The following is a 25,187-nucleotide window of genomic DNA, read 5'->3' on the forward strand; positions in this document are numbered from 1 at the left end:
CTCCCAGTGCCAACTCAGGCCTCAGCATGCTGGTCAAGTGCTCTACCACTGAGCCACACTCCCAGCCTAATTACCTCCTCTATGGCTATTCATGCTGTGTATTAATTTCAAAACATTCATGGTACCAAATATAGGGAATATATCATTGATAAAATCAAGGAAAATTATACTATAGTTCTTTTGGGGCATAATATCATTAATGATGTTTAGTTTTATTAAAGCATTTTCAATTATTTGATTTTATTGAGCTTTAAAATTTGTTTTAGGTTTATGAGGAAGCTGGTTCTGATTTTCATCAAGTTGCCTATTTTAAAACTAGAATTGGATTAAGGAATGCCCTTCGAGAAGAAATCAGTGGTTCTTCAGATAGAGAAGCTGTGCTTATTACCTTAAATAGACCAATTGTGTATGCCCAACCTGTGGCCTTTGATAGAGGTGAGATTGAGCCAGTGATTGCTATCATAGAAATAATTTGATAATGCCCAATAAAAATGATCTGTGATTTACCAATGTGAGTGCTCAACAGCTAAACGACTCATAAATCTGAAAGGTGAACATACAAATAACTTCTTGCCTATTTACTTTAGTGTTTTAAGTTATTTTAAAGTTATTTTTGTTTTCTATATGGATAAATAGAAGTAAATGATTCTGAAATTTATTACTAAATTTTTATTATAGATAACTCATCCACTCATTTATGTTTTGGCACTGTATTTATTCTGTACACATTTATTGTGTATGGTCTTGGAGAATACAAAATGGACAACAGGATCCCTGCCCTCAGGAACCAGTCCAATGGAAGGAGACCAAAGTGGACACAAGTGTAGCTAGAGATGGCGTGTCCTAGGGTGTGAGGGAGTCTTCCCTGTGGTGCTTAGAGCAGAAACAAGTTCTTCGGCAGGAGTCTACCAGGGCAACCAAGGAAGAAAAGCTGCTCTTAGGTGCCTTTGTATCCCAGGGCTTAGCAAATCCCTGGCATATTGTAAGAACTAGCATACATTTGCCAAAAGAGAATATGAATAAATGTATGTGAGCACCAGGATCTAAGGAAATAGTGTATTGATTTTCTTTAAAGCAAATAATGGGAAAGAAGGCTAAATTTACCCAATCTCAGTAGGGTGGATTGGGTAAATACGTTTAATGTGTTTTACAGGTAATGAGCTATTTTTGAAGCCAAGTAAGATTTCATTCAGTAGTATCCTTCTTAGGCTGGTGACAAGATGTTTGTAGGGAAATTGCCCTTTTGATAGTGTTATGGATAACATTCTCTTTTGATAAATCGTGTGTTTTTCATTTTTCATTTCACCAGCTTTCACCAGCCACTTAAAGTCTTTTCTACTCTTGGTGCCTGTGGCACAGTTCTTCCTTTTCCTTTTCCTCCTCTGGCCCTCCGTTATCACCTTTTTAGACTTCTAGTTCCATATTGTGCCGTGAAGTGAAGAATTTCCTTAAGATCTCTTGTTAACACACTTAAATTGTCTTTGACCTTTTTCTCTGAATTAAATTCTTTTAATATGTATTCTCAGCATCATGTACCTCTGTTTTTAGTGAGTATTTAAAAGTGGTAACAATAAGCCCTACAGCCGGTTCCTGGGTAGGATACAAGGGACACTATTCTAGTCTAGAGCAAATGAATGGACCTGAATTTTCTTCTTTCTAATGTCATTAAAATGCAGTTGCCTGCTTTCTACTTTGGCTTTTCTTTGGTTGATGAAAATTTGTTGATATATCCTCTTAGGTCCTTTCTAATTTTAAAGCTGTAGTTTTCTGGGAGTAATTTTTATTGTTCAATAGGATTTTGCAACCATTGAGGTTTACTTACCACAGTAAACCTTTTCCAGTACTGATCTAAATTTTCTTTCTGTCTTCTCTCAATTCTCAAAAGCTGTGCTGTTCTGGCTGAATTATAAGGCTGCCTATGACAACTGGAATGAACAGCGAATGGCCTTGCACAAGGACATTCATATGGCTACAAAGGAGGTGGTGGATATGCTGCCTGGAATTCAGCAGACATCTGCCCAGGCCTTCGGCACTCTCTTTCTCCAGCTGACTGTGAATGATCTGGGAATTTGCCTGCCTATCACCAACACTGCTCAGGTACAGGGAGACAGGTCGTGTTCCTTTTATTCAGGACTAAACTCCAGGCATTTCTACTAGCCATTTCTAAGAGCACAGAGGAAAGCAATGTCTTTTTATGGAGAAAAATTCGCAACCTGAGTTTTGTGGCCAGCAAGTAAGATTGAACTCCATCAGCCATTATTCATTTGTCATCTGATTGCATAGTACTTCCCTTAAGCACTCTGATATGCTTCAGAATAGTGATAAATTGACACCCATCTGATAACCCTAAATTTTTTCTTTTATAAACAGTTTTCAGAATCTTTGTTTTGTTTTTTTAGCAAAGAAATCTTTGTTTTAGATTTGTTTATAAAATGGAAACAAAGGAAATTTTAAAATATTGTTTAATAATCTTATCTATAATAGAGCAGAAAATTCCAAAATGCTTTTAAGCTGTGATGTTTAATGGTAATGAAACTTTCAAGTTATATATACATATGGATAAAGCAGGGATATTCTTTTCATAATTTTAGGACCAAGTCTAGGAATATATCCATGTGTATGAATCAGAAAAGGCTCTGAGCACCTGTCAGGCAGGAAGTAACGGTTACAGCCATCAAATATATATTTTACTATGATAATTTAATTTACATTAAATAACCTGCAACCAGTGTTGAATGAATTCTTTTAAAATTTCTGTTTGGCAAATAGTGTTAAGAAAAACTTTGGACTAAAGATGATAATGTTACATGTTGTGTTTTAGGAATTGAAATGTGATAGTTTTTTAAAATTGTTTTATTAGTGCTTTATAGTTACACGTAATATTGGGGTTCATTTTGACATGAGAAGCATGGAACATAATTTGCTCTAATTCAGTCCCCAGTGCTTCCTGTTTCCCTTCCCTCCTCCCTCCCCTTTACCCCTTCCTCTGCTACTGATATTTCTTCTTTTTATTTATAGCTTTTTTTAAAAATTAGTGCATTGCAGACATACATAAAGGTGCAGTTCGCTGTGGTATATTCGTGTATGTGCATAGGATACTTTGCTATTTCTTGCCACCATTGTTCCTTTTTCCTGCCCCTCCTTCCTCCTGCCCAGTGCTCTCCTCTACTCCTCTGATCTTCTGTTGTCACTGGGTCCTCACCCCTTGTTTTTTCTTAACTTTGGTACAGCATTCACATATGAGAGAAAACACTGAACCCTTGTCTTTCTGGGTCTGACTTAGTAAATAAGTTTTTTCATGGCATGATGGGACAGAAAAGCTTAGGCTGTACACACGAGGAGTGGGTATGATAGAGCGCTCTCAACAGATGAAACAGAGACCCTGTATATAAAAACAGATGACTAAACCTTTGCAAATTAAAAGAAAAAATGGACATGGCAAATGCATTTCCCTTGAGCAGTTATTATTTATTTAATTTCGATACTGGAAACTGAACTCAGTGGCATTTTACCACTTCACTATATCCCCAACCCTTTGATTTTTTATTTTGAGTTAAGTTCTTGCTAAGTTGCCGAGTGTCTGACTTGCAGAGTCTAGGCTCAAACTTGTGATCCTCCTGCCTCAGCCTTCCTAGGTCACTGGGATTACTGGCCTGGACCACCATGTTCAGCAGGAGTGATTTAATTTTTCAAAGTCATTATAATAAGGATTTCTAGACTTGGCCCTTTCTAGATTTTCATTCCTACTAATCTGAAGATTTCTGGCTTTAAAAATTCCTTGTCTTACTTTTTCTTGAATGTCTTTTGCAGTCTAATCACACTGGGGACCTTGACACCGGTTCAGCCTTAGTATTGACCATTGAGAGCACTCTCATCACTGCTTGCTCTTCAGAGTCTCTGGTTAGCAAAGGGCATTTCAAAAACTTCTGTATTCGTTTTGCTGATGGCTTTGAGACATCGTGGGATGACTGGAAACCAGAAATACGTGGGGATCTGGTAATGAATGCCTGTGAGTGTCTTTTATTTTCTGTATGCGGTTCAGAATTTGAATAAATAAAGCAGAGTCTTTATTTTTTTAAATAAAGAATGTTCAAGTATAGAAATGGTTTTTGACTTTGTGAAATAAGGGCCATTCCTAGTTAAAGGTGACCAAATGTATGTGTGACAAGCTACAGGTTTCAGTAGCTGGGTAAATCACCCCAGCATTCCTTTTGTGGTGTGACATTTGAAGCTTTGCTCACTCCCTGAGTTTGCTGGTAATCCATCCATGAAATTCAGCCAGATGAAGCATCTTTGTTCCTTAGGGATCTTGAAATAAAGGAGTAACTGTGTAAGACCCAACTCCTAAAACACAGAGCAGGTTGTGCATTTCCAGGACTAGGAATTGAGGCCTTGATTCATATTGGTACAAATACATCCATACATTCAAGTTTGTAGGAGTACAATGTGATGTATGAATTTCTCCAGTTCCATCATATTCCAGTTTGTGTATAACATTCTGTGTTTATATGCTAGTTTTGAGGTAGAGCATTTATTTGTGTCTATTTTAATACTTCAAGTTATATTGTAGCAATTAGTAAAGCATCATTAGTCTTAATAGTGAAGAAAAAATACACTTGAGGAGTTAGAGGAGTGTGAACTAAAATCCCCAGCCAATCTTGAAGTCAGGCAGTACTTAAACTTTTTATAAAGGGGTGTATCATCGTCCTTTACACAGCTACTTCCCTGTCTTTAACTGGAGGAAAATCTTTCCAGTTCTGGATTTTCTTTGAGGAATGGGGAAACTTCTCATTTTTACACTGAAAATTGTAGTTGCCTCATTCAATATTAACTAAGACTTCAATGAAATACAGGTGAAAGTCTTGGTTTTGATGTGTAGGGAAAGAAAGTTATCTTTTCCTTTTGCCCTTTCAGACTTTCTGCTAGGCCCCTGTAACAAAAGACAGCCTAGTGACAGAAAAGCAAACCAATGTATTAATGTAAGTTCTATGCAACATGGGAGCCGTCACAAGGAAATGAAGACTCAAGGACATGGCTAACCCTGGGTGTTCTTGTGATAGGTTGGATGAAGAATCCTGCATTACAGCAAAGTACACACGAAGAAGGCGTGAGCTCGGCCTGGTAACCAGGGAACTCGCAAGGCCCCTGTGTGCAGAGTCCTCTCTGTGTCCCTTCCTTTGCCTTCCAAGATAAGGGTCTTCTGCAGGGATAGGGAGGGACCTCTCCATGACTGTTGACCTACTTCAGAGGAAAAGCAGAGTGCTTCCTGCATTTGCTCCTGCTCAGATTCCTTCAGCTTTGAGTTGTTGGTGTGTGACAGTGCCATATGTCCTGAACTATTTTAGATACTTTGCATTCGGATAATTCATAGGTTAACTATGGGTTTTCTTTGAAATACTTCAGGTTTCCTAGACTTGATATCAAATACTCATCATGCCTGTTATTCAAAAGACCAAAAATAGCCTTCATCAGTAATCTTTACAGATTATCATTTTATATAGTAGTTGTGGGTTTAAAAAATCATTATGGCATATTTATTCTTTTGGTTTTGGGATTTTTCTTATTAAAGGCAAAAAGGCAAAAAATTAACCTGTCAACTTTTTATTGAGGTACTATCTTTCCATTCTTGAATTAATTAAAATTAATAGAATATATTTGGGGGAAAAGGAAAGGTGTCATTTGTTTAATAGTTCATCGTAAAGTACATAAGAAATGTGAAATAAGAAACTAAATCCCTATCTCTCACCCTGCACAAAACTCAACTCAAAATGGATCAAGGACCTCGGAATCAGACCAGAGACCCCGCATCTTATAGAAGAAAAAGTAGGTCCAAACCTTTAACTTGTTGGCTTAGGATCAGACTTCCTTAACAGGACTCCCATAGCACAAGAAATAAAAGCTAGAATCAACAACTGGGATAGTTTCAAACTAAAAAGCTTTCTCTCAGCAAAGGAAACTGTCATTAATGTGAAGAGAGAGCCTACAGAGTGGGAGAATATCTTTGCCACTCATACTTCAGATAGAGCGCTAATTTCCAGAATATATAAAGAACCCAAAAAACTCTACACCAAGAATACAAATAATCCAATCAACAAATGGGCTAAGGAAATGAACAGACACTTCACAGAAGAAGATGTACAAGCAGTCAACAGATATATGAAAAAATGTTCAACATCTCTAGTAATAAGAGAAATGCAAATCAAAACTACCCTAAGATTTCATCCCACCTCAATTAGAATGGCGATTATCAAGAACACAAGCAACAATAGGTGTTGGCGAGGATGTGGGGAAAAAGGCACACTCATACATTGCTGGTGGGGCTGCAAATTAGTGCAGCCACTCTGGAAAGCAGTATGGAGATTCCTCAGAAAGCTTGGAATGGAACCACCATTTGACCCAGCTATCCCACTCCTTGGCCTATACCCAAAGGACTTAAAATCAGCATACTACAGAGATACGGCCACGTCAATGTTCATAGCTGCTCAATTCACTATAGCCAGATTGTGGAACCAACCTAGATGTACTTCAGTTGATGAATGGATAAAGAAACTGTGGTATATATATACAATGGAATATTACTCAGCCATGAAGGATGATAAAATTATGGCATTTGCAGGCAAACGGATGAAATTGGAGGATATCATGCTAAGTGAGATAAGCCAATCTCAACTAAAGGACGAATGATCTTGCTGATAAGAGGATGAGGACATATAAGGGGGTGTAGGAGGGGTTAGTGTTAGGGTTAGGGTTAGGTTTAGGGTTAGGGAAGGAGGGTGGTAAGAATGGAGGAAGGAAGGACTGTATAGAGGGAAAAGAGGGGTGGGAGGGGTGAGGGGGAAGGGGAAAAAAATAACAATGAATCACAACAACATTGCCCTATGTAAATTTATGATTTTTAATTAAAATTTAAAAAAAAAAAGAAATGTGAAATAAGTAGTATTCCTCAGGGGCTATGGCTGTAGCTCAGTGGTAGCCTGCTTGCCTCACATGTGTGAGTTGCTGGGTTTGATCCTCAACACCACATAAAAATAAATAAAATAAAAGTATTGTGTCCATCTATAACTAAAAAAACAAATAAATAAAAAAGAAGTATTCCTCAGAATCAAAAACATGTATTTAAGAAACAAATAAATACTATTTCAGTGCTTCCATATACATTTCTGCCAACACTGTAGAACACTAACATGTTAGGTGGGCATTGAGATGTCATTCTCGACTCAGGTTTCAGAGGCTTTTGTAGTCTGCTGTTGATGAGTTTTCTTGGGAGGGATTTATAGGGGATGGATCAGAGGAGTTTTATTGACATATAACAATTATAAATGATAGTGAACAAATTAGTTTACAATGTTTAGCTTTTATTAGTAGTAAGTATACTTGGATATAACTTTCATTTAATGTTTTTGAAGAAAGATGAGTTTAGGGCAGAGAAATAAGGAATGATCACATTATGCCTTAGAATTGTGTTTTTACAGGTTGTTGTAAAAACACGCCTTAGCAAAAAAAGATGACACAGTGAAATTTGCCTTCCCGGTGATGTTTTTTTTGCGAATCACAACAAAAATTAGGACAATTTGTAAGAATTCCAAGGACCATGTAGATAGATTAGACCCATTTTATTAGCATGTATGTGGGCAAATTGTGGGAACCATCAGGACTTGCCATCCCAGGTACAGTTGCTGGTCCTTGTCGGCTTTGTGTCTCTGGCACAGAGACCCTGAGCATGAAGGGAAGAACCTCATACATTTTCTAGCCCTCCTCTTCAGGATATAGTTTCACTAAAACTCCTATTTAATTAAAACTCCATATTAATTCATCATGGTTCTGTGTTCTGTGAATTTATATGATTTTTTAAACTTGATGTTTTAAAATAATATATCACTTCTTGGGATTGGACATCCTAAAAGTTTTCTGCTTCCTTTTTATTTTCCTGATCTTCCTTTCCTGTGGCCTCAGTTATGTTGTTCACATTTCAAAGGATTTTCGTTTCATTCTAGCGTTCTTGGATTTGAAAGGTTAATACAAATTCTGATTTGTACATTGTAGAGTATAAAGGTAAATTAAACAGATCTTCACCTGAAGGCCAAATCTAGGATTTTCTTAATTTAGAATTTGTGTGCAAGACACAGGTACTGTATTATTTAAAAATATAGATTGTAAAGTTATTTGCAATATCTTTTTAAAAACATATAATAGAAATCGTCATTTGATAACAAATAAATCTTCTCTTACAAACTAAATTGTAGCACATCTAAGTCAGGATTTTTCTATTTTGAAAAAATTTAAGGAAAGTCAAATTGAATACCAGAGTTCCTAGAAAACAAATATATATCTTACTTTAACACTTGAATACCAATTTAGGATCCAAAGGGAGTCATTAGAGGATGTTTCATTTGAGACTATGTACTGTCAAGTTCAGACTGATGTTTAAAGAATTACTAAGAAAGGCCTTAATTCCTTCTTTAGAGTTTATTTTGTTCAAGAGTTTCTCAAGCAAGGTATATCCCTTATGGTTTAAAGCTGTTGAATCTATCTGACCTCTGTTCTGAAACTTTAAGTTAACAGGTTAAAGCTAGGTGGCATTAAACATTTCCTAGTGAATCAGTTATCCTCTAGGAGTAGCTATGACCTTGAGATTGGCATCAGGACAGTCAGTCATTTTCTCTCATAAAAAGAAGACAAGCTAATGGATTATGTCTTTGACCTAATGTGGGAGTTCTGCTGTTAAGAAGTCATGTTTAAATCATTTGCGTTCTGAAAGTACGATTGATTTATGCTGACACAAATTGCCTTGGCATCCTGGATGTTGATGGAAAGCCATCTAGAGTCTCAGAGCCCACTGGGTGTTTTGACTCTGAGGAGGAAATCATGTGCAGAGAGAAGGGCTAACACTGCAGGTCAGGTATTAAAGTCTTAGAACAGAACATTGTAAGATGTGGAATGGATCTACTGGGTCATTACAGGAGCCCTTCCATCCCACAGATTAGGGACTGAAGCCCACAAGGGCTCGCACTCGTGTTTGTGTTTGGTCACTGGAGTATAATATTTAATCACAGGCCCGTTTTTATTGAAAACTATTTTGGGGTCTTTTTGCAGGCGTAGTTCCAGATGGCACCTATGAAGTGTGCTCAAGGACCACAGGACAAGCAGCAGCTGGTAGGTTCTTAATCAGGATTACTTTTGCTACGTATGTCATATAAAGTGTGTACGTTTTTATTTATCTTTTTGTAAAGTTGGGCAGGGTGAGCTAAAGGTAGATGTTTATTTAAAGCCCTTAAAATGTTGAGGAGGTGGAAGCCTATTGGTGAGTAGCTCTGCCTTCTCTGGGTACTATTTCTGTTGTCCTCCCCAGCCTTAGCTTCAGTGCTGATCCTGAGAAGGCATGGAGACCTGCAGTCCCCAGTGACAGAACTGAGGGTCAGGGACTTTCCAGCAGCACTTGTAGGAGGAAAGAGTGGTCACGGAAGCACACATACTCACTCGTAGAGAGGTCACATGTACTTGTCAGAACTCTGTCTGCAAGAGACCACAGTCCACTCAAGCTAGCTGAACCAAAAGGGGGAGCTTATTAAAAGGATGTTTGCAGATTAGAATTAAGTTTAGGAATTACTATCTCAGGAAAGAGAATGAACACGGTCCCAGCTTTCAGGTAGCTTGCTCCTGCTCGTGCTTTTGCTCCCCTCTGTCTGCCTCATTTCTTCTTTGTCAGTTTTTTTTTTTTTTTTTTAAACTGGTGACCTCCTCTTTACGAGGCAGAACCACACATGACTACTCAGAGTTCGTGAGCCTCATCTCTCCGCTCTCAGTTATTAGAGAGGAATCAGCCTTTGCTCAAGCTCAGAAAAGATTTTTATTTTTCCAACTTTGACATTCACCTGAACTAATTACCTAACTAATTCTATCTAATGAATAGGGTCTTTGCAATCCCTGATATCGCCATGGAAAGGCAGTTTAGGGGCAGGAGAGGAAATCTGTACCTCTCAGGATAAAGGAGGGTGCTATACAGATGAAACAGTAGGTGTGCACTTAACACTGTGTGGGTACAGAAATCAAGTATAAATAGCCTAATTTTTCTGACAGATCTAGGTGAAAAATACTAGTTACTGTATATGGACATCATGTACTTTGTTACTTATGTGTAGGATTATTTAAATTCCTATACTCAGGATTTCCATGAAGGTCACTTCTTTACTTAAACAGAAAGCAGTAGTGCTGGAACCTGGACCCTCAATGTGCTGTGGAAGATGTGTGGGATTGATGTTCATATGGATCCTAACATTGGCAAGAGGCTCAATGCTCTGGGCAACACCCTTACCACACTGACTGGCGAGGAGGACATCGATGACATTGCTGATCTGAATTCCGTGAACATAGCTGACCTGTCCGATGAGGATGAAGTTGATACCATGTCTCCCACTATCCACACTGTAAGTGAACTCCTTGTTGGGAATTTCAGGACTGGCTTTTACCTGAGACCAGGATATAATTAATCCAAAGTTATTTATGTTATCATTGCTGTTTGTGGAGGAAGAGAACTTAGTGGTGGTGCCCTGGGTCTGCATTTCGTTGTGGTGCCCTTTGAGTTCTGTGTTTCATAATGACTTGTCATCCGGCTGTGCCTTACCCTGCAGGTATGTAATGACTCTGAAAGTGGAGTGAAGGCAGATGTGTAGAGATAGCCTGGTGACGAGCAGGTGCCTAGGTTGGGGCAGTGGGGGGTGGTAGTGGGGGGATGTGAAGTGATGCTAATAGGCATCGTGGGGTTATTTTGGTGATAAAAATGTTCCTGGTGTGATAATGATTGCTCAATTTTGTAAATATGCTAAAATGCATTGAACTGTACAGTCTAAATGGGTGAATTTTATGGTATGTGAATTATATCTTAACAAAGATTTTTAATAAGAATCTCAGAAAAAGCAAAGTGCACACACAAAATAAAAGTATACATTTTAAAAATATTATACAATTTACAGTAGCAAATTATTTGGTTGGCATAAAGCTATCTGCTTTTCAATCTGGTATTGATTTTCAGAAGTTATTTTAAGCATTTTTAAATTATTGTACCACAAGTAGTTCTTTCTGTTCTTGGAAAAAAATTTTTTAAAAATTAATATTATTGTTTATTATTTAGAGTTCAGATGGAAGTTCAGTAAGTGGAGATGGCCACAAGCTCACCTTTGGGCAGCGACTTGTAAATCACCTACTAGGCCTGATGCCCCCAAATCAGCGCTATTCTGTTCCTGCAGAGTTTCTATGTGACCCAGAGATGTGGGGCTCCCCTCAGTTTAGCCAGTCTCATTTGAAAGCATGCAGAGCACATTCATGGGGAAATGTAGGTAGCAACTAGATTTCTTATGAAAATAAAGGGATTTGAATCAATGGAGAGTGCCAATCATCTTAATGTAGATGACTTTGATTCTTGCATGCATTCTTTGATTTAGGTTGTTAATTTTATAGTATAGATTTGCTCTGTGAACTGAAAGGGGACGTTGATACATATGCTTTTGGTTTTTCAGGAAGCTGTAGATTATCGAAGACAAGGAACATCCTCTAGCCAGCTCGGAGAGCTCAGAGGAAGAAAGATTATGAAGCGTCTAGTGGATATCAGAGAACTGAATGAACAGGCCAAAGTAATAGATGACCTTAAGTATGTGTTTTGACTTTTAGCTTAATGCAGTATTCTCAAATAATAGAACCACGGGTTACTAAATATGGAGGAAACTTGATTTAGGCTAATCCAAACCCTTTAGATCATTAACGAGATCTGTATCTCTGGGGTCCAGAGAAGTTTAATAATTTGCCTGAGATCACAGGTTCATTAGTGATAAAGTGAGGCCTGAAATCCTAGTCTCCTACTGTTCACACTCATTTCTGACCAGTTTAGACTGACTTTGTATCACATGTACATGTTGCCGCATAGGCACATGAACTCTCCTTTGTCTTTATATGCATATACAAATGTATGTGTTACATATTGCTAGCACTATTATTGGAATGAAATTTTTTAGAGGAGAAAAAGTTACCATTTTTAACTCCCTATTGTGAGTTTGATATGTCATCTCAATTTAATTCTCACAACATTTCTTTGAGGTTAGATGGCATCCAAGTTTATTGATGGAAAAATTGACTCAGAGGAGTTGAAGAATTGAAACTTGACCTTGGGTGTATCTGACTTGAAGGTTTATTCTCGCACCACCTCACACACACACACTCCTTGCCCGCCTGAATTACCAGTTCTCTAGAACTGAAGTAGGAGTAGGAATGAGTAGGTAGTGGTAATCTTTTTTCTCTGTTGCTTACTGGATGATACTAAGTAACACCCCCTTTAGAAGAATAAATGTTCTCCTTGCTAAACTTTGGAACTTTATTTTCCTAAGAGTTAATGGTCGGTCATACCTCATCTTTTCTAATTTTCAGATACCTCTCCCTTGTGAGAAGTTGTTTGTTTGTTTTGCATTCAATGACTTATCCACAGATACATTTTATACAGTAAAAGTTAATGCCTCAAAACTGGTCTGGAAATTACCATGAACCAATTCACATTTTCCTATTGACTTACATTACAGTTTGTTTGTTCTCAGGGGGAAAGAATGACTTGAAGCAAAATATATTCTTCTTCCAAAATCTTACCCAAGGCTCATATTTTATGTAGAATTTGACACAGAGACACTTTACACAGTGGGTCTGTGGTTTTCATTAGCTTGCTAGAGACTTTTGATACAGCAATGGGTAAGAAGCATTTCCTCAGCGGGACATGTGGCACATGACTGTAGTCTCAGTGACTTGGGAGACTGAGCAGCAGGGTTGTAAGTTCAAGTCCTGCTTCAGCCAACTGGCAAAATCTCAAAAAAAGAAAGAAAAGAAAGCGTTGTAGATGTAACTTGGTGGTTAGTATGCCTGAGTTCAATCCCCAGTGTTGGTGCGGAGGGACAGGGAAGCATTTCCTCAGCTGTTAAATGGGTTGTTTTGTTTTAGGGTCTTAGCCTGTCCGTACATAATCATTGGTATTCTGACAAGTGAGAGAGACGAGCAAGTAAGTGTCAGTTTTACTTCACTGCTTCTTTACAATAATGGCCTTATTTGTTTTGCATTTAGAAAATTAGGTGCAAGTGAAGGAACCATAAACCAGGAAATTCAACGGTACCAACAGTTAGAATCTGTGGCTGTGAATGATATTCGAAGAGATGTTCGTAAAAAATTGCGGAGATCCAGTATGCGAGTGAGTAAATGTTTAGAAAGAAATTTATTCAACTTTTTTTTAACTTACCTCTGCTGAAGCTTGTGTTCACTTTTCTTGCATTGCTTGGACCATGCCACCTGGTTTGCACAAATCAGATCTGTTTGCACCAGGCACTGTTTAAAAGCACTTTACATTTAACAACCTAATCCACTGTAGTCCTATGAGATAGCTGTTGTTATTTTCCCATTTTAAAGAGAAGGAAACTGAGACACAGGTCAGGTAATTTGACCAAGATTATAAAGTCTTATTTAATGTATGTTAGAATGTATATAGCCTGGCTGTGTAACTACTAACCAGAGCAAGGGTGAAACCCAGGTGGTGGAACTCCGTCTACGGTCAGGCCCTTGCCACTGCATTTTCCCTGCCTTTCATGAAACTACACTTGCTTTGTAGTTTCTGATGTGAACTCTGTGAAAAACATGAAATCTTCTGAAATGTCTCTTCTTTCCCCGTCCTTTTTTACCAGAATTTACCTCAGCCATCACTTTCTCCTTTTTGAGTTCATTTACCTTTTAAATTAAAGATAGTTTTATTGAGCAGTTTTAAGTTCACAGAAAAATAAATTTAAAGGTTTTCCTTGTAACATCCCTAGTTGGAAAATCTGAAATCCAAAATGCTCAAACATCCAAAAATCTTGAGTCTTATGATCCTCTAGGAAGTCGGTAGTTTTGCATTTTACGTGCAGGTCTGCAATCCCTTCTGAGTTAATATTGTGAAGAACACTGGGTCTGCCTGTGTCCAGGGTCCTGCTTTTACATGTTGAGGCTCACTTGTTGCACCAGGTGTTGAAAGGACTATTTGCTCTTTGCAAATAGATCAAAAGAACTACACTTAGGTGGTTCTAATTCTGGGCTAGTTTGTTCCATTGATCTGTTGGTTTATCTTTTGCTAAAACCATGCTACCTTGATTAGGGTAATATCAATATTACAATCTTGTTCTTCAGTATTGTGTTGGCTTTTCTTGAATCTTCTGTCTCTCCCTGTGAGCTTTAGGATCTTTTTGTGTACATCCACAAAACAACTTGCTAGGCTTTTGATTGGGGTGGAACTGAATCTAATCAAGTTGCAAGGAACTGACCTCCCAACAATATTGAGTCCTCCAACATGAACATAGAATATTTATCTCCCCATTTATGCAGTTTTTTTATTTCTTTCATCAGAGTTTTATAGTTTTCTTCATACAGATCTTGTTCATATTTTGTTAGATTTATAACTAAGTATTTTCTTTTTGTGGATGCAAGAGTAAATTATGTTTCTAGTTGCAGAATCCACTTGTCTATTGCTGGTATGTAGGAAAGCAATTGACTTCTGTATATTAACCTTGTGTCCTGCAACCTTGCTATAATTGCAAGGACATTTTTGTCAATTCTTGTGGATTTTTTACATAGACAATCATGTCACCTGTGAACAAAGACAGTTTTATTTCTTCCTTCCTAATCTGCATACATTTTAGTGTACTAGCTAGTCCTTCCAATATAGTGTCAAAAATAGGGAGTGTTACTAGTCAGCTTTCCTTTACTGGGGCAAATACCTAAAGTAATCACCTTAAAAGAAGGAGATATGCATTTTGTCTCAAAGTTTCAGAGATTTCAGTAAATGGTCTCTGGGCCCTATTGCTTGGGGTTTGTGGAGTCATAGTAAATCATGGCAGAAGCTCGTGTCAGAGGAAATGGGGGCAGGAGGCTGAGTTCTTGACATCCTCATCAGGGGTCTCCCCCTGTGACCTGACTTCTTCTAACTTCAACTAGACCTCAGCTTCTAAAGGTCACACCACCTCCCTTTAGGCCAGCACAAGGACCTTTGGGGGATACTGGAAATCCAGATCCAGTCTACAGTAGGGAAATTTACTGCCTTGTTCCTGATCTTAGTGGGAGAACCTTGAATTTCTTGCCATTAGAATGATGTTAATTGTAGGGATTTTTGCACCTTTTGGTTATATCAAATTAAGGAAGTTTCCCTTTATTCCTGGCTTGGTGAGAGTTTTTAATCATGAATGGGTATTGGATTTTGGCAAATATTTTTCAGCATTCATTACTATGGTTGAGAGACTTTTCTTCTTTAACCTTATCTGATGGATTACACAGATTGATGTTTGAATGTTGAACCACCATTGCATACTTCAGATAATTCCTAATTGGTTGTGGTATATTGTTCTCTTTGTGCATTCTTTTTGTTGGATTTGACTTGCTAATACTTTGTGGAAGATTTTTATAACTGTATGCAGAAAAGATACTGGTTTATAGTTTTCTTTCTTGTAATTCCTTTGAGTAGTTTTGGAATTAGGCAATGTGGCCTTGTAGGTAAGTGAGGTAATGTGAGGTAATGTTCCTCTGCTTCTAACTTCTGAAATAGATTGTAGGTAATTGGTACTATTTCTTCTTTAAATGTTGATAGAGTGCACCAGCGAACTCATTTGCACTGGGTACTTTCTGTTTCAGAAAGTGATTAGTTATTAATTTAGTTTGTAAAAAATATAAGCCTATTCAGATTGTCTATTTCTTGTGTGAATTTTGGCAAATTGTATCTTTAAAAAAAATCAGTCCATCTTGCTTATCAGATTTTGAGGCATAGAGTGGTTCACAGTATGTCTTCACTCCTAATGTTCATACTGTCTCTAATTACGTCCTCTCCTCCTAAGTAGTTTCTCTTCCCTCTCTCTCTCTCCCGCCTTCCCTCCCTTCCCCTCTCTTCTCTTTCCTTAGCCTGTCCTGTTGTCTTTTTGAAGAGAAAGCTTTTGGTTTTACTGATCTATTGATTTCCTCTTCCAGTTTTTTTTTTTTTTTTTTTTTTCTTAATTAGGATTGAATTTCTCATAATTTGTGTAGTTTCCTGAGGAGGAAGCTCATACAATTGATTTTAAATCTTCCTTGTTTACTAGCATACGCATTCTGTGCTATAAATTTCCTTCTAAGAACTGCCTTCCATGCATCTCACAGATTTTCATAAGTTGTGTTCTCATTTTAATTTAGAAATATTTTAAATTTAAATGTTTCTTGCAATTTCTTCTTTGACCCCATGTTGTTTTGATGTATGTTGTTTGAGTTCAATGTATTTTTGGGATTTTACAGGTAGCATATGTGTGCATGGCACGTGTGTGTGTGTGTGTTTCCATGTACCTTTCCACGTATCACTCTATTTTACCTGGTGGTCTGAGAGCAGACACACTGTGGTTTCTGTTCTTTAAATTTACGTGTGTATTGTGACCTTACAATGTTGTGGTCTGTCTTGGCGATATTCCATCTGTACTGGAGAATAATGTGTATTCTGATGCCATTGGACGAAGTAGATGTTGATTATATCTAGTTGATTGATGATAGTGTTGAATTTAACCATGTCCATTCTGATTGTTTTGTGTTCCATATCTGAACACTGCTGATAAAGGAGCACTGGAGTCTGTTTTCTGCTCATATTTCTATTAGCTTCTGCCTCACATAGTTTTATGCTGTGTTGTTAGGCACATGTACACTAAGGATTATTATGTCTGCTTGGAGCATTGGCCCTCTTAACAGCATGTGAATTCTTCTTTATCTGTAATGACTTTCCTTGCTCTGAAGTCTGCTCTGTCTGAAATATAGCTACTCCCCTTTTGATTAGCATGATATTTTTTTCTCCATCCATTTGGTTTAAATATGTATGTATCTTTATATATGTATACATTTGTGCATTGCATAATGGCAGGGATGCATTTTGGGAAATGCATTGCTGAGCAGTTTAGTCATCGTACAAACATGGTGGAATGTACTTCTGTAGATCAGGTGGTATGGGTTGATCACTTGATATGACTCTTGATGCAGTGAAGAAATGCAGCAAACACAAGATGTGTGGAGGCTGCTGCCACTGTGGCACAGCATACTGTTTGACAACAGACTTTCTGTTAACAGTAGAAGGAGCACTCTGAAATAATGTTCACAAAGTACAGTGAATACGTAAACCAGTAACGTAGTTGTTTATTTTTACCAAGTCTTACATACTGCATATACTTGTATATGCTCTGCTTTTATACTACTGGCAGCTCAGTAGTTTTGTTCACAAAAACATTACCACAAAAGATTGTTTTGTGTTATGATGGCTATGATATCACTAGGTGATAGGAATATTTCTGCTTCATTATAATGTTATGGAAACATTGTGTGCACATTGACTGAAATGTCATTATGCAGTGCATGACTGTTTTAAAATGTTTATATAAGTGAGTTTCTTATAGTAACCTGTGTCTGGGTTTTGTCTTCTGATCTAGTCTAACAGTCTTTATGTTAAGACCATTTTAGACCATTGATGTTTAAAGTTATTGCCGATATCATTGGATTAACATCTATATTTGTTACTGTTTTCTATTCATTGTCCTTATTCTTTGCTCCTGTTTTGTCTTCTTTTTTGTAGTTAGTTGAACCACATTACTTTCTTTTCTCCTTTCTTAGTATATCAGTTGTACCTTTTTTTAACCTTATTTTAGTGGTTGTCATGCAGTTTGCAGTATACCTATACAAGTGATCCAAATGAGCTTTCAAATGACACTATAGCACTTCATAGGCAGGGTGAACACATCATGGTAATAAAATAATAATACTTCTTGCCTTCTATCCTTCATCTTGTGACTGCCACTTGTTTCTCTACTATGTAAGCATATATAATTGAATAATTATTAGTATTAGTATTTTGAACAAACTGTTATTGTTAGAGCAATTAAGAATAAGAAAAATAAAAATTTTGGGCTAAGGATATGCCTTAGTGATAGAGTGCCTGGGTTTGGATTCCAAGCACCAAAAAAACAGTGGTGAGCAAGAGAAATAAATGGTTTTATTTACCTTCACTTCCTCTCTTCAACATTCTTCTGTTCCTTATAGGTATTTAAATTTCTAACTTTATTTTCTGTAGAATACCTAATATTTCTTGTAGTACTAATCTGCAGGCTACAGATCCCCTCAAATTCTGTCTTTCTGAGGAGTTCTTTGTTTCTCCTTCACTGTTGAAGAATAATGATCTCACAGGGTATAGAATTCTAGGTTTCTGGAATTTTTCCTCTCAACACTTTAAATATTTCTCCTCACTTTCTTCTTGCTGGCATGGATGATAGAAGAAAAGTGATATAATTGTGTGCTTTCTTCCTATATGGGTAACATATTTTTAAATTCTGGCTTCTTTGGGGATTTGTTGTCCCCACGCCCTTGGTGTTCTCTGAGCTTCCTGTGTCGGCTTTGGTATCTGATGCGAATTTGAGGAAATTTGCAGTCATTATTGGTCTAATGTTTCTTATTTTCTTCTCCTTCTGGTATTCCTATTACACATACTGTGTTAGTCATCTTTTCATTGCTGAGAAAATTAACTTAAAAGGAGAAAAGACATCTTGGTTCATGTTTTCAGAGGTAAGCAAAGCCAGGAATCCTGAGGCGTGGGAGTGGGAGAGAGAAGGGGGAGGGAAAGAGAGGGCCAAGGACAGAACATCGTCCCCAAAGTCATGCTCACAAGGGTTTGCTCTCTTCAGCTCGGTTCTGCCTTGTTCGGTTTCTCCACCTCCAGATGGTCAGTTTAGCTGTCACTTCATCATTTGCATTGCTCCATTGATGACCCAGCCATTCCCCAAAACCCACCTCTGAACGTGGCTGCATTGGGGGCCAGGCCTTTAGCTCACGGCCTTTGGAATACATGCGAGATCCAAATCATAATACGTATTTGTACCTTTTGCAGTTGTCCCATGGTTTTTGAACACCTACCTTCCTTCCATCCATTCATCTTCCTTCCTTCCATTCTTTTTGCTTTTCGTTTTTTTCAGGATTCTGTTGCTATATCCTCAGGGTTGGTGATTCCTTCCACAGCTGTGTCCAGCCTACCCAAGCTCATCAAAGGTGTAAATTTCAGTCAGTGTTTTTGAAACCTATCATTTCTTTTTGATTCTTTCTTATGACTCACGTTTCTCTGGTTACATTACCCATCTGTTCTTGCTGTCTGCTTCATCCATCAGATCCCTAGGTATTTTAATTATAGCCGTTAAAAGTTTCTGGTCTGATGGTTCCAAAAACTGGTCATATCTGGTTCTGGTGTGTATTCTGTTCTTCAGTGTTCTTTCTTTTTGTGTTTTAGTATGCCTTGTGATGCCCCACCCCCCACATTTTTATTGGTGCATTATAGTTGTACATAATGGTGATATTTGTTGTCACACGTTCATGCATGGAATATAACAACATAATTTGACCAATATCACTCCCTGACACTTCACCCTTCCTCCCCTCCCCCCACCCTCTCCTTTCCTCTGCTCTACTGATCTCCTTTTGATGTTTTCATGAGATTCTCAATCCCCACCTTTCTTTTCCTTTTTCCTCTCTAGCTTTCACAAATGAGAGAAAACAGAACCCTTGACCTTCTCAGTTTGGCTTATTTCACTTAATATGACGTTCCAACCATTTTCCTGCAAATGACATAATTTTATTTTTTCTTTATGGCTGAATAAAACTCCATTGTGTATATATATACATCACATTTTCTTTATCCATTCATCCGTTAATGGACACCTAGGCTGGTTCCATAGTTTGGTATTGTGAATTATGCTGCCATAAACATGAGTGTGCAGGTGTCACTGTAGTATGGTGACTTTAGGATAATTACTGAGGAGTGGTATTGCTGGATCATATATGTTGGTCCCATGCCTAGTCTTTAGAGGAATCCTGTGATTTTTTTCCCAGACATACTGCACCAAGTAAAAGGAACTTATATAAACTGATATATAAACTGATGATAAACTGGTGATGCAGTGATGGGGTGTCTGAGGAGGCCGAGTGTTTTTTCGTCCTCTGATTAGGCCTCAGTGTTCTAGTGAGTCCAAGACTCTGAACTGTCACCAACTTCGTCAATTTTTTTCTTCCAATTTAGGTGGAACAATGTGGCTAGAGCTGATTGGGGCTTGGTATTTTCCTTCTCCCTGGTCAGTTAGGCTGTGGTAATACCCCCAGGGCAGGCTGGACTCCAGCTGACTGGTTTTCCCTGGAATCAGATCTTGCTAAGAAGAGTGGAGGACAGTGGCTCCTGTTTTCGTTGTGCAGTCCTCCGCATGGCATTAGAATCTAAGGGTAGCTGATCACTGCTCTACTTCGACTCACTGTCTTGCTTATCTGGAGTAAAATGTTAACAGTAGATACTTGTCTATTGTCACTGTTTTTTCTTTCCCTTTTCATTAGGCTGCTTCTTTGAAGGATAAGTGGGGTTTGGGTTATAAACCAAGTTATAGCCGATCAAAAAGCATTTCTGCCTCTGGAAGACCACCTCTCAAGCGAATGGAAAGAACAAGGTATTATGTATTTCAACCAGTGAAACAAATAATAAAACCACTCTCTCTATTACAAAGATTCACTGCTTTTTCTCCCCTGTATTCTAATTGAATAAATTATAAAATAAGGTAAGATAAATGGACCTTTTGGTAAAATAGCAGTCATCCTGATTATCGTCACATTGCATTTATTTGAGGAATTCCTTTGTCACGTACCACAATGCAGTGATGCTTTTCAGTAATGAAGTACTCTACCGTTAAGACAAGTTTTCTGTGCAAACTTGGACTGTCCAGAGATTGGGGACGTGCACACACCAGCAGCTGCTGCTCTACATATCAGTACAAGAAATGGACAGTTGCACATCTGTTTAGCATGTGAAGAGATGGAAATTGTACCTCTTGAATTAAGTACTGCTTCAATACCAAATTACTATAAAAACACTACATTCATTTTTATATGGTTTGGTTTTAGATAATCTTGAGTTAATCAGTACATTGAGTTGTTTTCACAGGATGATAAAGGTTAAGAAATGGAATGCCAACAGTTCAGTCTTTTCATAAAGCAAATATTTAGAGATAGAATGTTAATGTCATTAATCAGACTTATGAAAGTCCAAGAATTTTTTCAAGATGAGAATATTAGTGTTTTATAACTATATTTTACTTACAGTTCTCGAGTAGGAGAAACTGAAGAGCTCCCAGAAATTCGTGTGGATGCAGCATCTCCGGGACCCAGAGTAACTTTTAACATCCAGGATACAGTAAGAGATTATATTTGTTAGAAATACACATTGCTGAATAGTTTCTACAAGGTATAAAATTGCAGTATTAATGCAGTTTCAAAATACTGGTTCCTGCTGACATGAAAGTGAAGATGGTATTGGGTGAAGTGTGTGGCTTGATCAGCTGGGGACATTTCCTGATTCCATCCCAGTCATACTGCAGGCCTTAGTGTTTTACCTGCCCAATGAAGAGTCCTAACTGCTTGCTCTTTGAAAGGTTTTGGTGACTATTTTTTCTTGCAAGTAAGAATTCACACTGCACTGTGTCTTTTACATGATTGTGATGTATTTGTGTGAAGTACTTATTTATGTATTCTTGTTCAAAATGTGTATACAGGGAGTTGCAGAAACCAGAGGGGAGGTCAGCTTCAGAGTGCTGTTCTAATTTCAGAGCATGTTAAATTTTATGTTAAAATATTTTTTGGTTTTTGTGTACTTGTTTACTTTTAAACCTTTGTTTATTGTTCACAAGTTTTTTTACTTTATTTTCTTATTATTTTAATTAAGTTGAAAAATACAGTGTGGGGAAGTACACCACAGTCCAGCTCTCCTGGGGAAGGGTATTTTCAGGTACTTATTCAAAACAACATAAATTTTGCTTTTTATTAATTAACCACTCTGAAAATCTGCTCTCAAAATATCTTCCTTTCATTTCACACTAAACTCAGACCTCAGAAATTTTCTATTTTACATAAAGTTGGTTTAATTTTTTATCATGTATATATATATAAGCTCTTGCATGCATATATATTTTAGTTTTAGTCATATATAGTTTAATATTGTTTTGATCTTCAAAATTTATCAAATCAATTCAGTCAAATCATAAACCCAGAACTGCAGTTTATTAGTTATTTGCTAATCCTGAAGAAAACCTTTTTCCCATATTTTCAACTACAAAGTGAATCTCTTAAAGAAAATTAAAAAATAAACTTTGTTAAGTAATTCAAACTAAATAAAATCAACTCTCAGAACAAATTATTCATCAAATATTATCTTTTGAATCACTGATATACAAGTATTTATAAAACGATACATTTAAAAATGTATTCTCATGTTCAATACAGTATGAAAATGTGCTACACAATCATTTAAAAATGCAACATTTTTATAATGCAATATTTTCCTAAAATATGTCACAAAAGTAAAAAAGAACTTGAAAGATATGATATACCAGGTGTATATAAATCCTTATCTAAAATTTTTCTTTAAAATCACTTTAAAAATTTGGCACTTACTCCAAATATAGTTTGTTTTCATTTCCTTACTTTCTCAAGCTCAAGATTTCAACATATTTCCCATAGTTATACTGAATTTAGTCAAATTGGATTTCATTTTAGAACTATTAGTGTCCTAGCTAGTAAGCTTGATGAATATTTTCTGTATTCTAAAAAACTAAAAACTTGAAAACAAATCATGTATGTAAATTAAATGAATTCAACTAACAGTTTTTTGAAAAACAAATTATTATTTTGTCATGCTGGGGATCAAACCTAAGACTTCATGTTTGCTAAGCAAGTATTGTATCACTGAGTTGCATACCAGCCCTAATTAGGTGCTTCTTAAAGGCCTTAATATTTGAAATGATTCATCCTAGTCATCTTATTTTTAAATAATAGTGTATACCCTGCTTGTAAAAAAATATGGAAAATCATAAGTCAGATAATAAATGTAATAAGTATTAGATTTGCTAATTATAAATTGGAAAGTAATAATTAAGGTATATTTACATATAAACACAAAGAAGAGATTGTTTTCAACATACACTTACCATAGTTTTAAAAGTTGAAAGATAATTCCCACAAACACAAACCTGGCTTGTTTATTTGATAACATGTTTATTTTATAAAATGAAGAACACCTAGTCTCTGCAGATAAATTACATTTTGTAAGATTTCATTATGAATCTTTGTTAGGTAGTTTGTTCCTAAAAACTACAGAAGCTAATTTTTAGGAAGCACATTACACTTTGCAAAGGCTGGTCATTCTTAAATGTGTTTATACAGACTATTTACCTTAAAATATAGCATTCTGAAGTTGAGTTAATAAATATGTGTTAATTACTCAACTATGTATGCGACCTGCGAGGGATCCGTGAGGGGCTCATTATTTAGAGACCCTCAGAGAGCTCACAAGCATGAGGGATCAGCATGTTTTTCTTACTAATTGGTCTTATCATTCTGATTTTTAGTTGATCATGTTTCTTTTGTTTCCACACGTTACACTACTACTTTTAGAGAATTACAGTGTTTACTGATTAATACAGCATATGTTTCTATAAATCGAAACTTTAAGTTTTGAAGTGCTGGTGGCATGACTTTCTGTCATTTGACCCACTTTCTTCTTTGCCTTGCTATTTCTTCTGTTTATAAGTCTGACCTTTCTTTCAGTTGAGTGAGGAAATATAATGTTTAAATTTATATATATTTTTTCTTTTTCTTGTTATGATTGAGAATGGGCTTGAAATACGAATATGCTTTGATTTTTTTTTTTTTTTTTTTTTTAATGATTAGTTTCCAGAGGAGACAGAACTGGACCTCTTGTCAGTAACTATTGAAGGTCCATCTCACTACTCATCAAACAGTGAAGGGTCGTGCTCCGTGTTCAGTTCTCCCAAAACTCCAGGAGGCTTTTCACCAAGTGTACCTTTCCAACCTGAGGAGGGTCGACGGGATGACAGCTTATCTTCTACCAGTGAAGACTCGGAGAAGGATGAAAAGGATGAAGACCGTGAACGGGAAAGATTTTATATTTACCGAAAACCCTCGTGAGTAGCCTGTTGAAGATCCTTAGGGTGGTGTTCCAGAATTCAGAACTAATTTTTTATTTAAATGGGTTTATTCAGATCCCTTTAATTTTTCCAAGATAAACCCTATCAGGAAAATGGTAGTAAAGATGTGGTTATGAGTTAAAGGAGAAGGCTATATTTCTCCTGACCTTAGAAAGTAACAAATTGCAGGGAGACATAGTATAATTATAGTATAGTATAGAATTGAAGCATAAGAAAGGGGAAATGTTTAGCAGTGGATGAAAGATTCAACCAATTCTTGGAAGAAAGAAAGAAGATGAGAAATGAGTTCAGGTGATATTAATAAAGAAAGTGTATGACCGCCACTCAAATGAGGTTGTGACAATAAAAGTTTGTAGTGGCGGGAATAACAGGAAATTGACTAGGCACAAGAGGACTAGTTGAAAGTTGGTCAGTCTCTTACGGGCTGCCCCCATTCTTCAGTCTTGTCAATTCTGAGCCATAGGATTCTTTCCTCCTTTTCCTTGACTGAAACCACCAACTCTTAAATCTCTTTTATCAACATAGTTTTGTTTATTCCCTCATTTTTCTGTATTGCACCCTCAAATTGCTGAGAAGAGTTGTAATACAGATCTACTTACTTCATTTTTTATATCTAAAATAACTGCTGATTCTCATATTTGATTGTTTATTGGGTTCACTACATAATTCTAGTTTAATAATTTTTTTTTTAAGGAAAACTCTTCCATTAACCTATAGCATCAATATTTAGCATATGCTGGTTGATACCACTTTCAGTTCTGTAAATGGAACTTGCACTTTTTCTTTTTTTGATATTTTAATGTTTGTTTACCTATACATTTTAAAAATTATTTTTATGTTCTGTAGTTTTACAGGGATGTGTCAAGGCTTGGGTCTTTTCTAAATAATTTCTCTAGGTATTTTGGTATTTCTGAAAACATAAATTTTTAAATTGGCTAAAAGAAATAATGTTTAATAGTTTTTAGATAAATTATTCAAATATCTTAAATGGTAATCCTAAAGGTCAGACATTTGTCTTCCTAGACACATGATCTATATCTCTCTACTTTACTTTTCTGTTTTATGTTCCCTTTTTAAAAAAAGTCTTTTTTTTCATTCTACTGTTTTTCCATTCCCACCTGC

General features: G+C 36.7%; 1 protein-coding gene across 12 annotated transcripts in view; it reads left to right on the forward strand.

The window, feature by feature from the left end:
• The window catches only part of BLTP1 (bridge-like lipid transfer protein family member 1), a 191,708-nt gene that overhangs the window by 137,147 nt on the left and 29,374 nt on the right, over positions 1-25,187 (forward strand). For 5 of the 12 annotated variants that reach the window (XM_079153382.1, XM_079153389.1, XM_079153388.1 and 2 more), the window contains 12 exons: positions 267-435; positions 1,886-2,097; positions 3,811-4,009; positions 9,094-9,153; positions 10,198-10,424; positions 11,129-11,329; positions 11,514-11,644; positions 13,093-13,216; positions 20,407-20,519; positions 21,166-21,256; positions 21,785-21,847; positions 23,788-24,041. In XM_079153382.1, the coding sequence (XP_079009508.1) occupies positions 267-435; positions 1,886-2,097; positions 3,811-4,009; positions 9,094-9,153; positions 10,198-10,424; positions 11,129-11,329; positions 11,514-11,644; positions 13,093-13,216; positions 20,407-20,519; positions 21,166-21,256; positions 21,785-21,847; positions 23,788-24,041 (1,844 nt within the window). The remainder of the gene's footprint in view (positions 1-266; positions 436-1,885; positions 2,098-3,810; positions 4,010-9,093; positions 9,154-10,197; positions 10,425-11,128; positions 11,330-11,513; positions 11,645-13,092; positions 13,217-20,406; positions 20,520-21,165; positions 21,257-21,784; positions 21,848-23,787; positions 24,042-25,187) is intronic. The other 7 variants (XM_079153387.1, XM_079153393.1, XM_079153390.1 and 4 more) reach the window with 6 other exon arrangements.

Source organism: Sciurus vulgaris, assembly GCF_902686455.1.
Source record: "Sciurus vulgaris genome assembly, chromosome: 9".
NCBI lineage: Eukaryota > Metazoa > Chordata > Mammalia > Rodentia > Sciuridae > Sciurus > Sciurus vulgaris.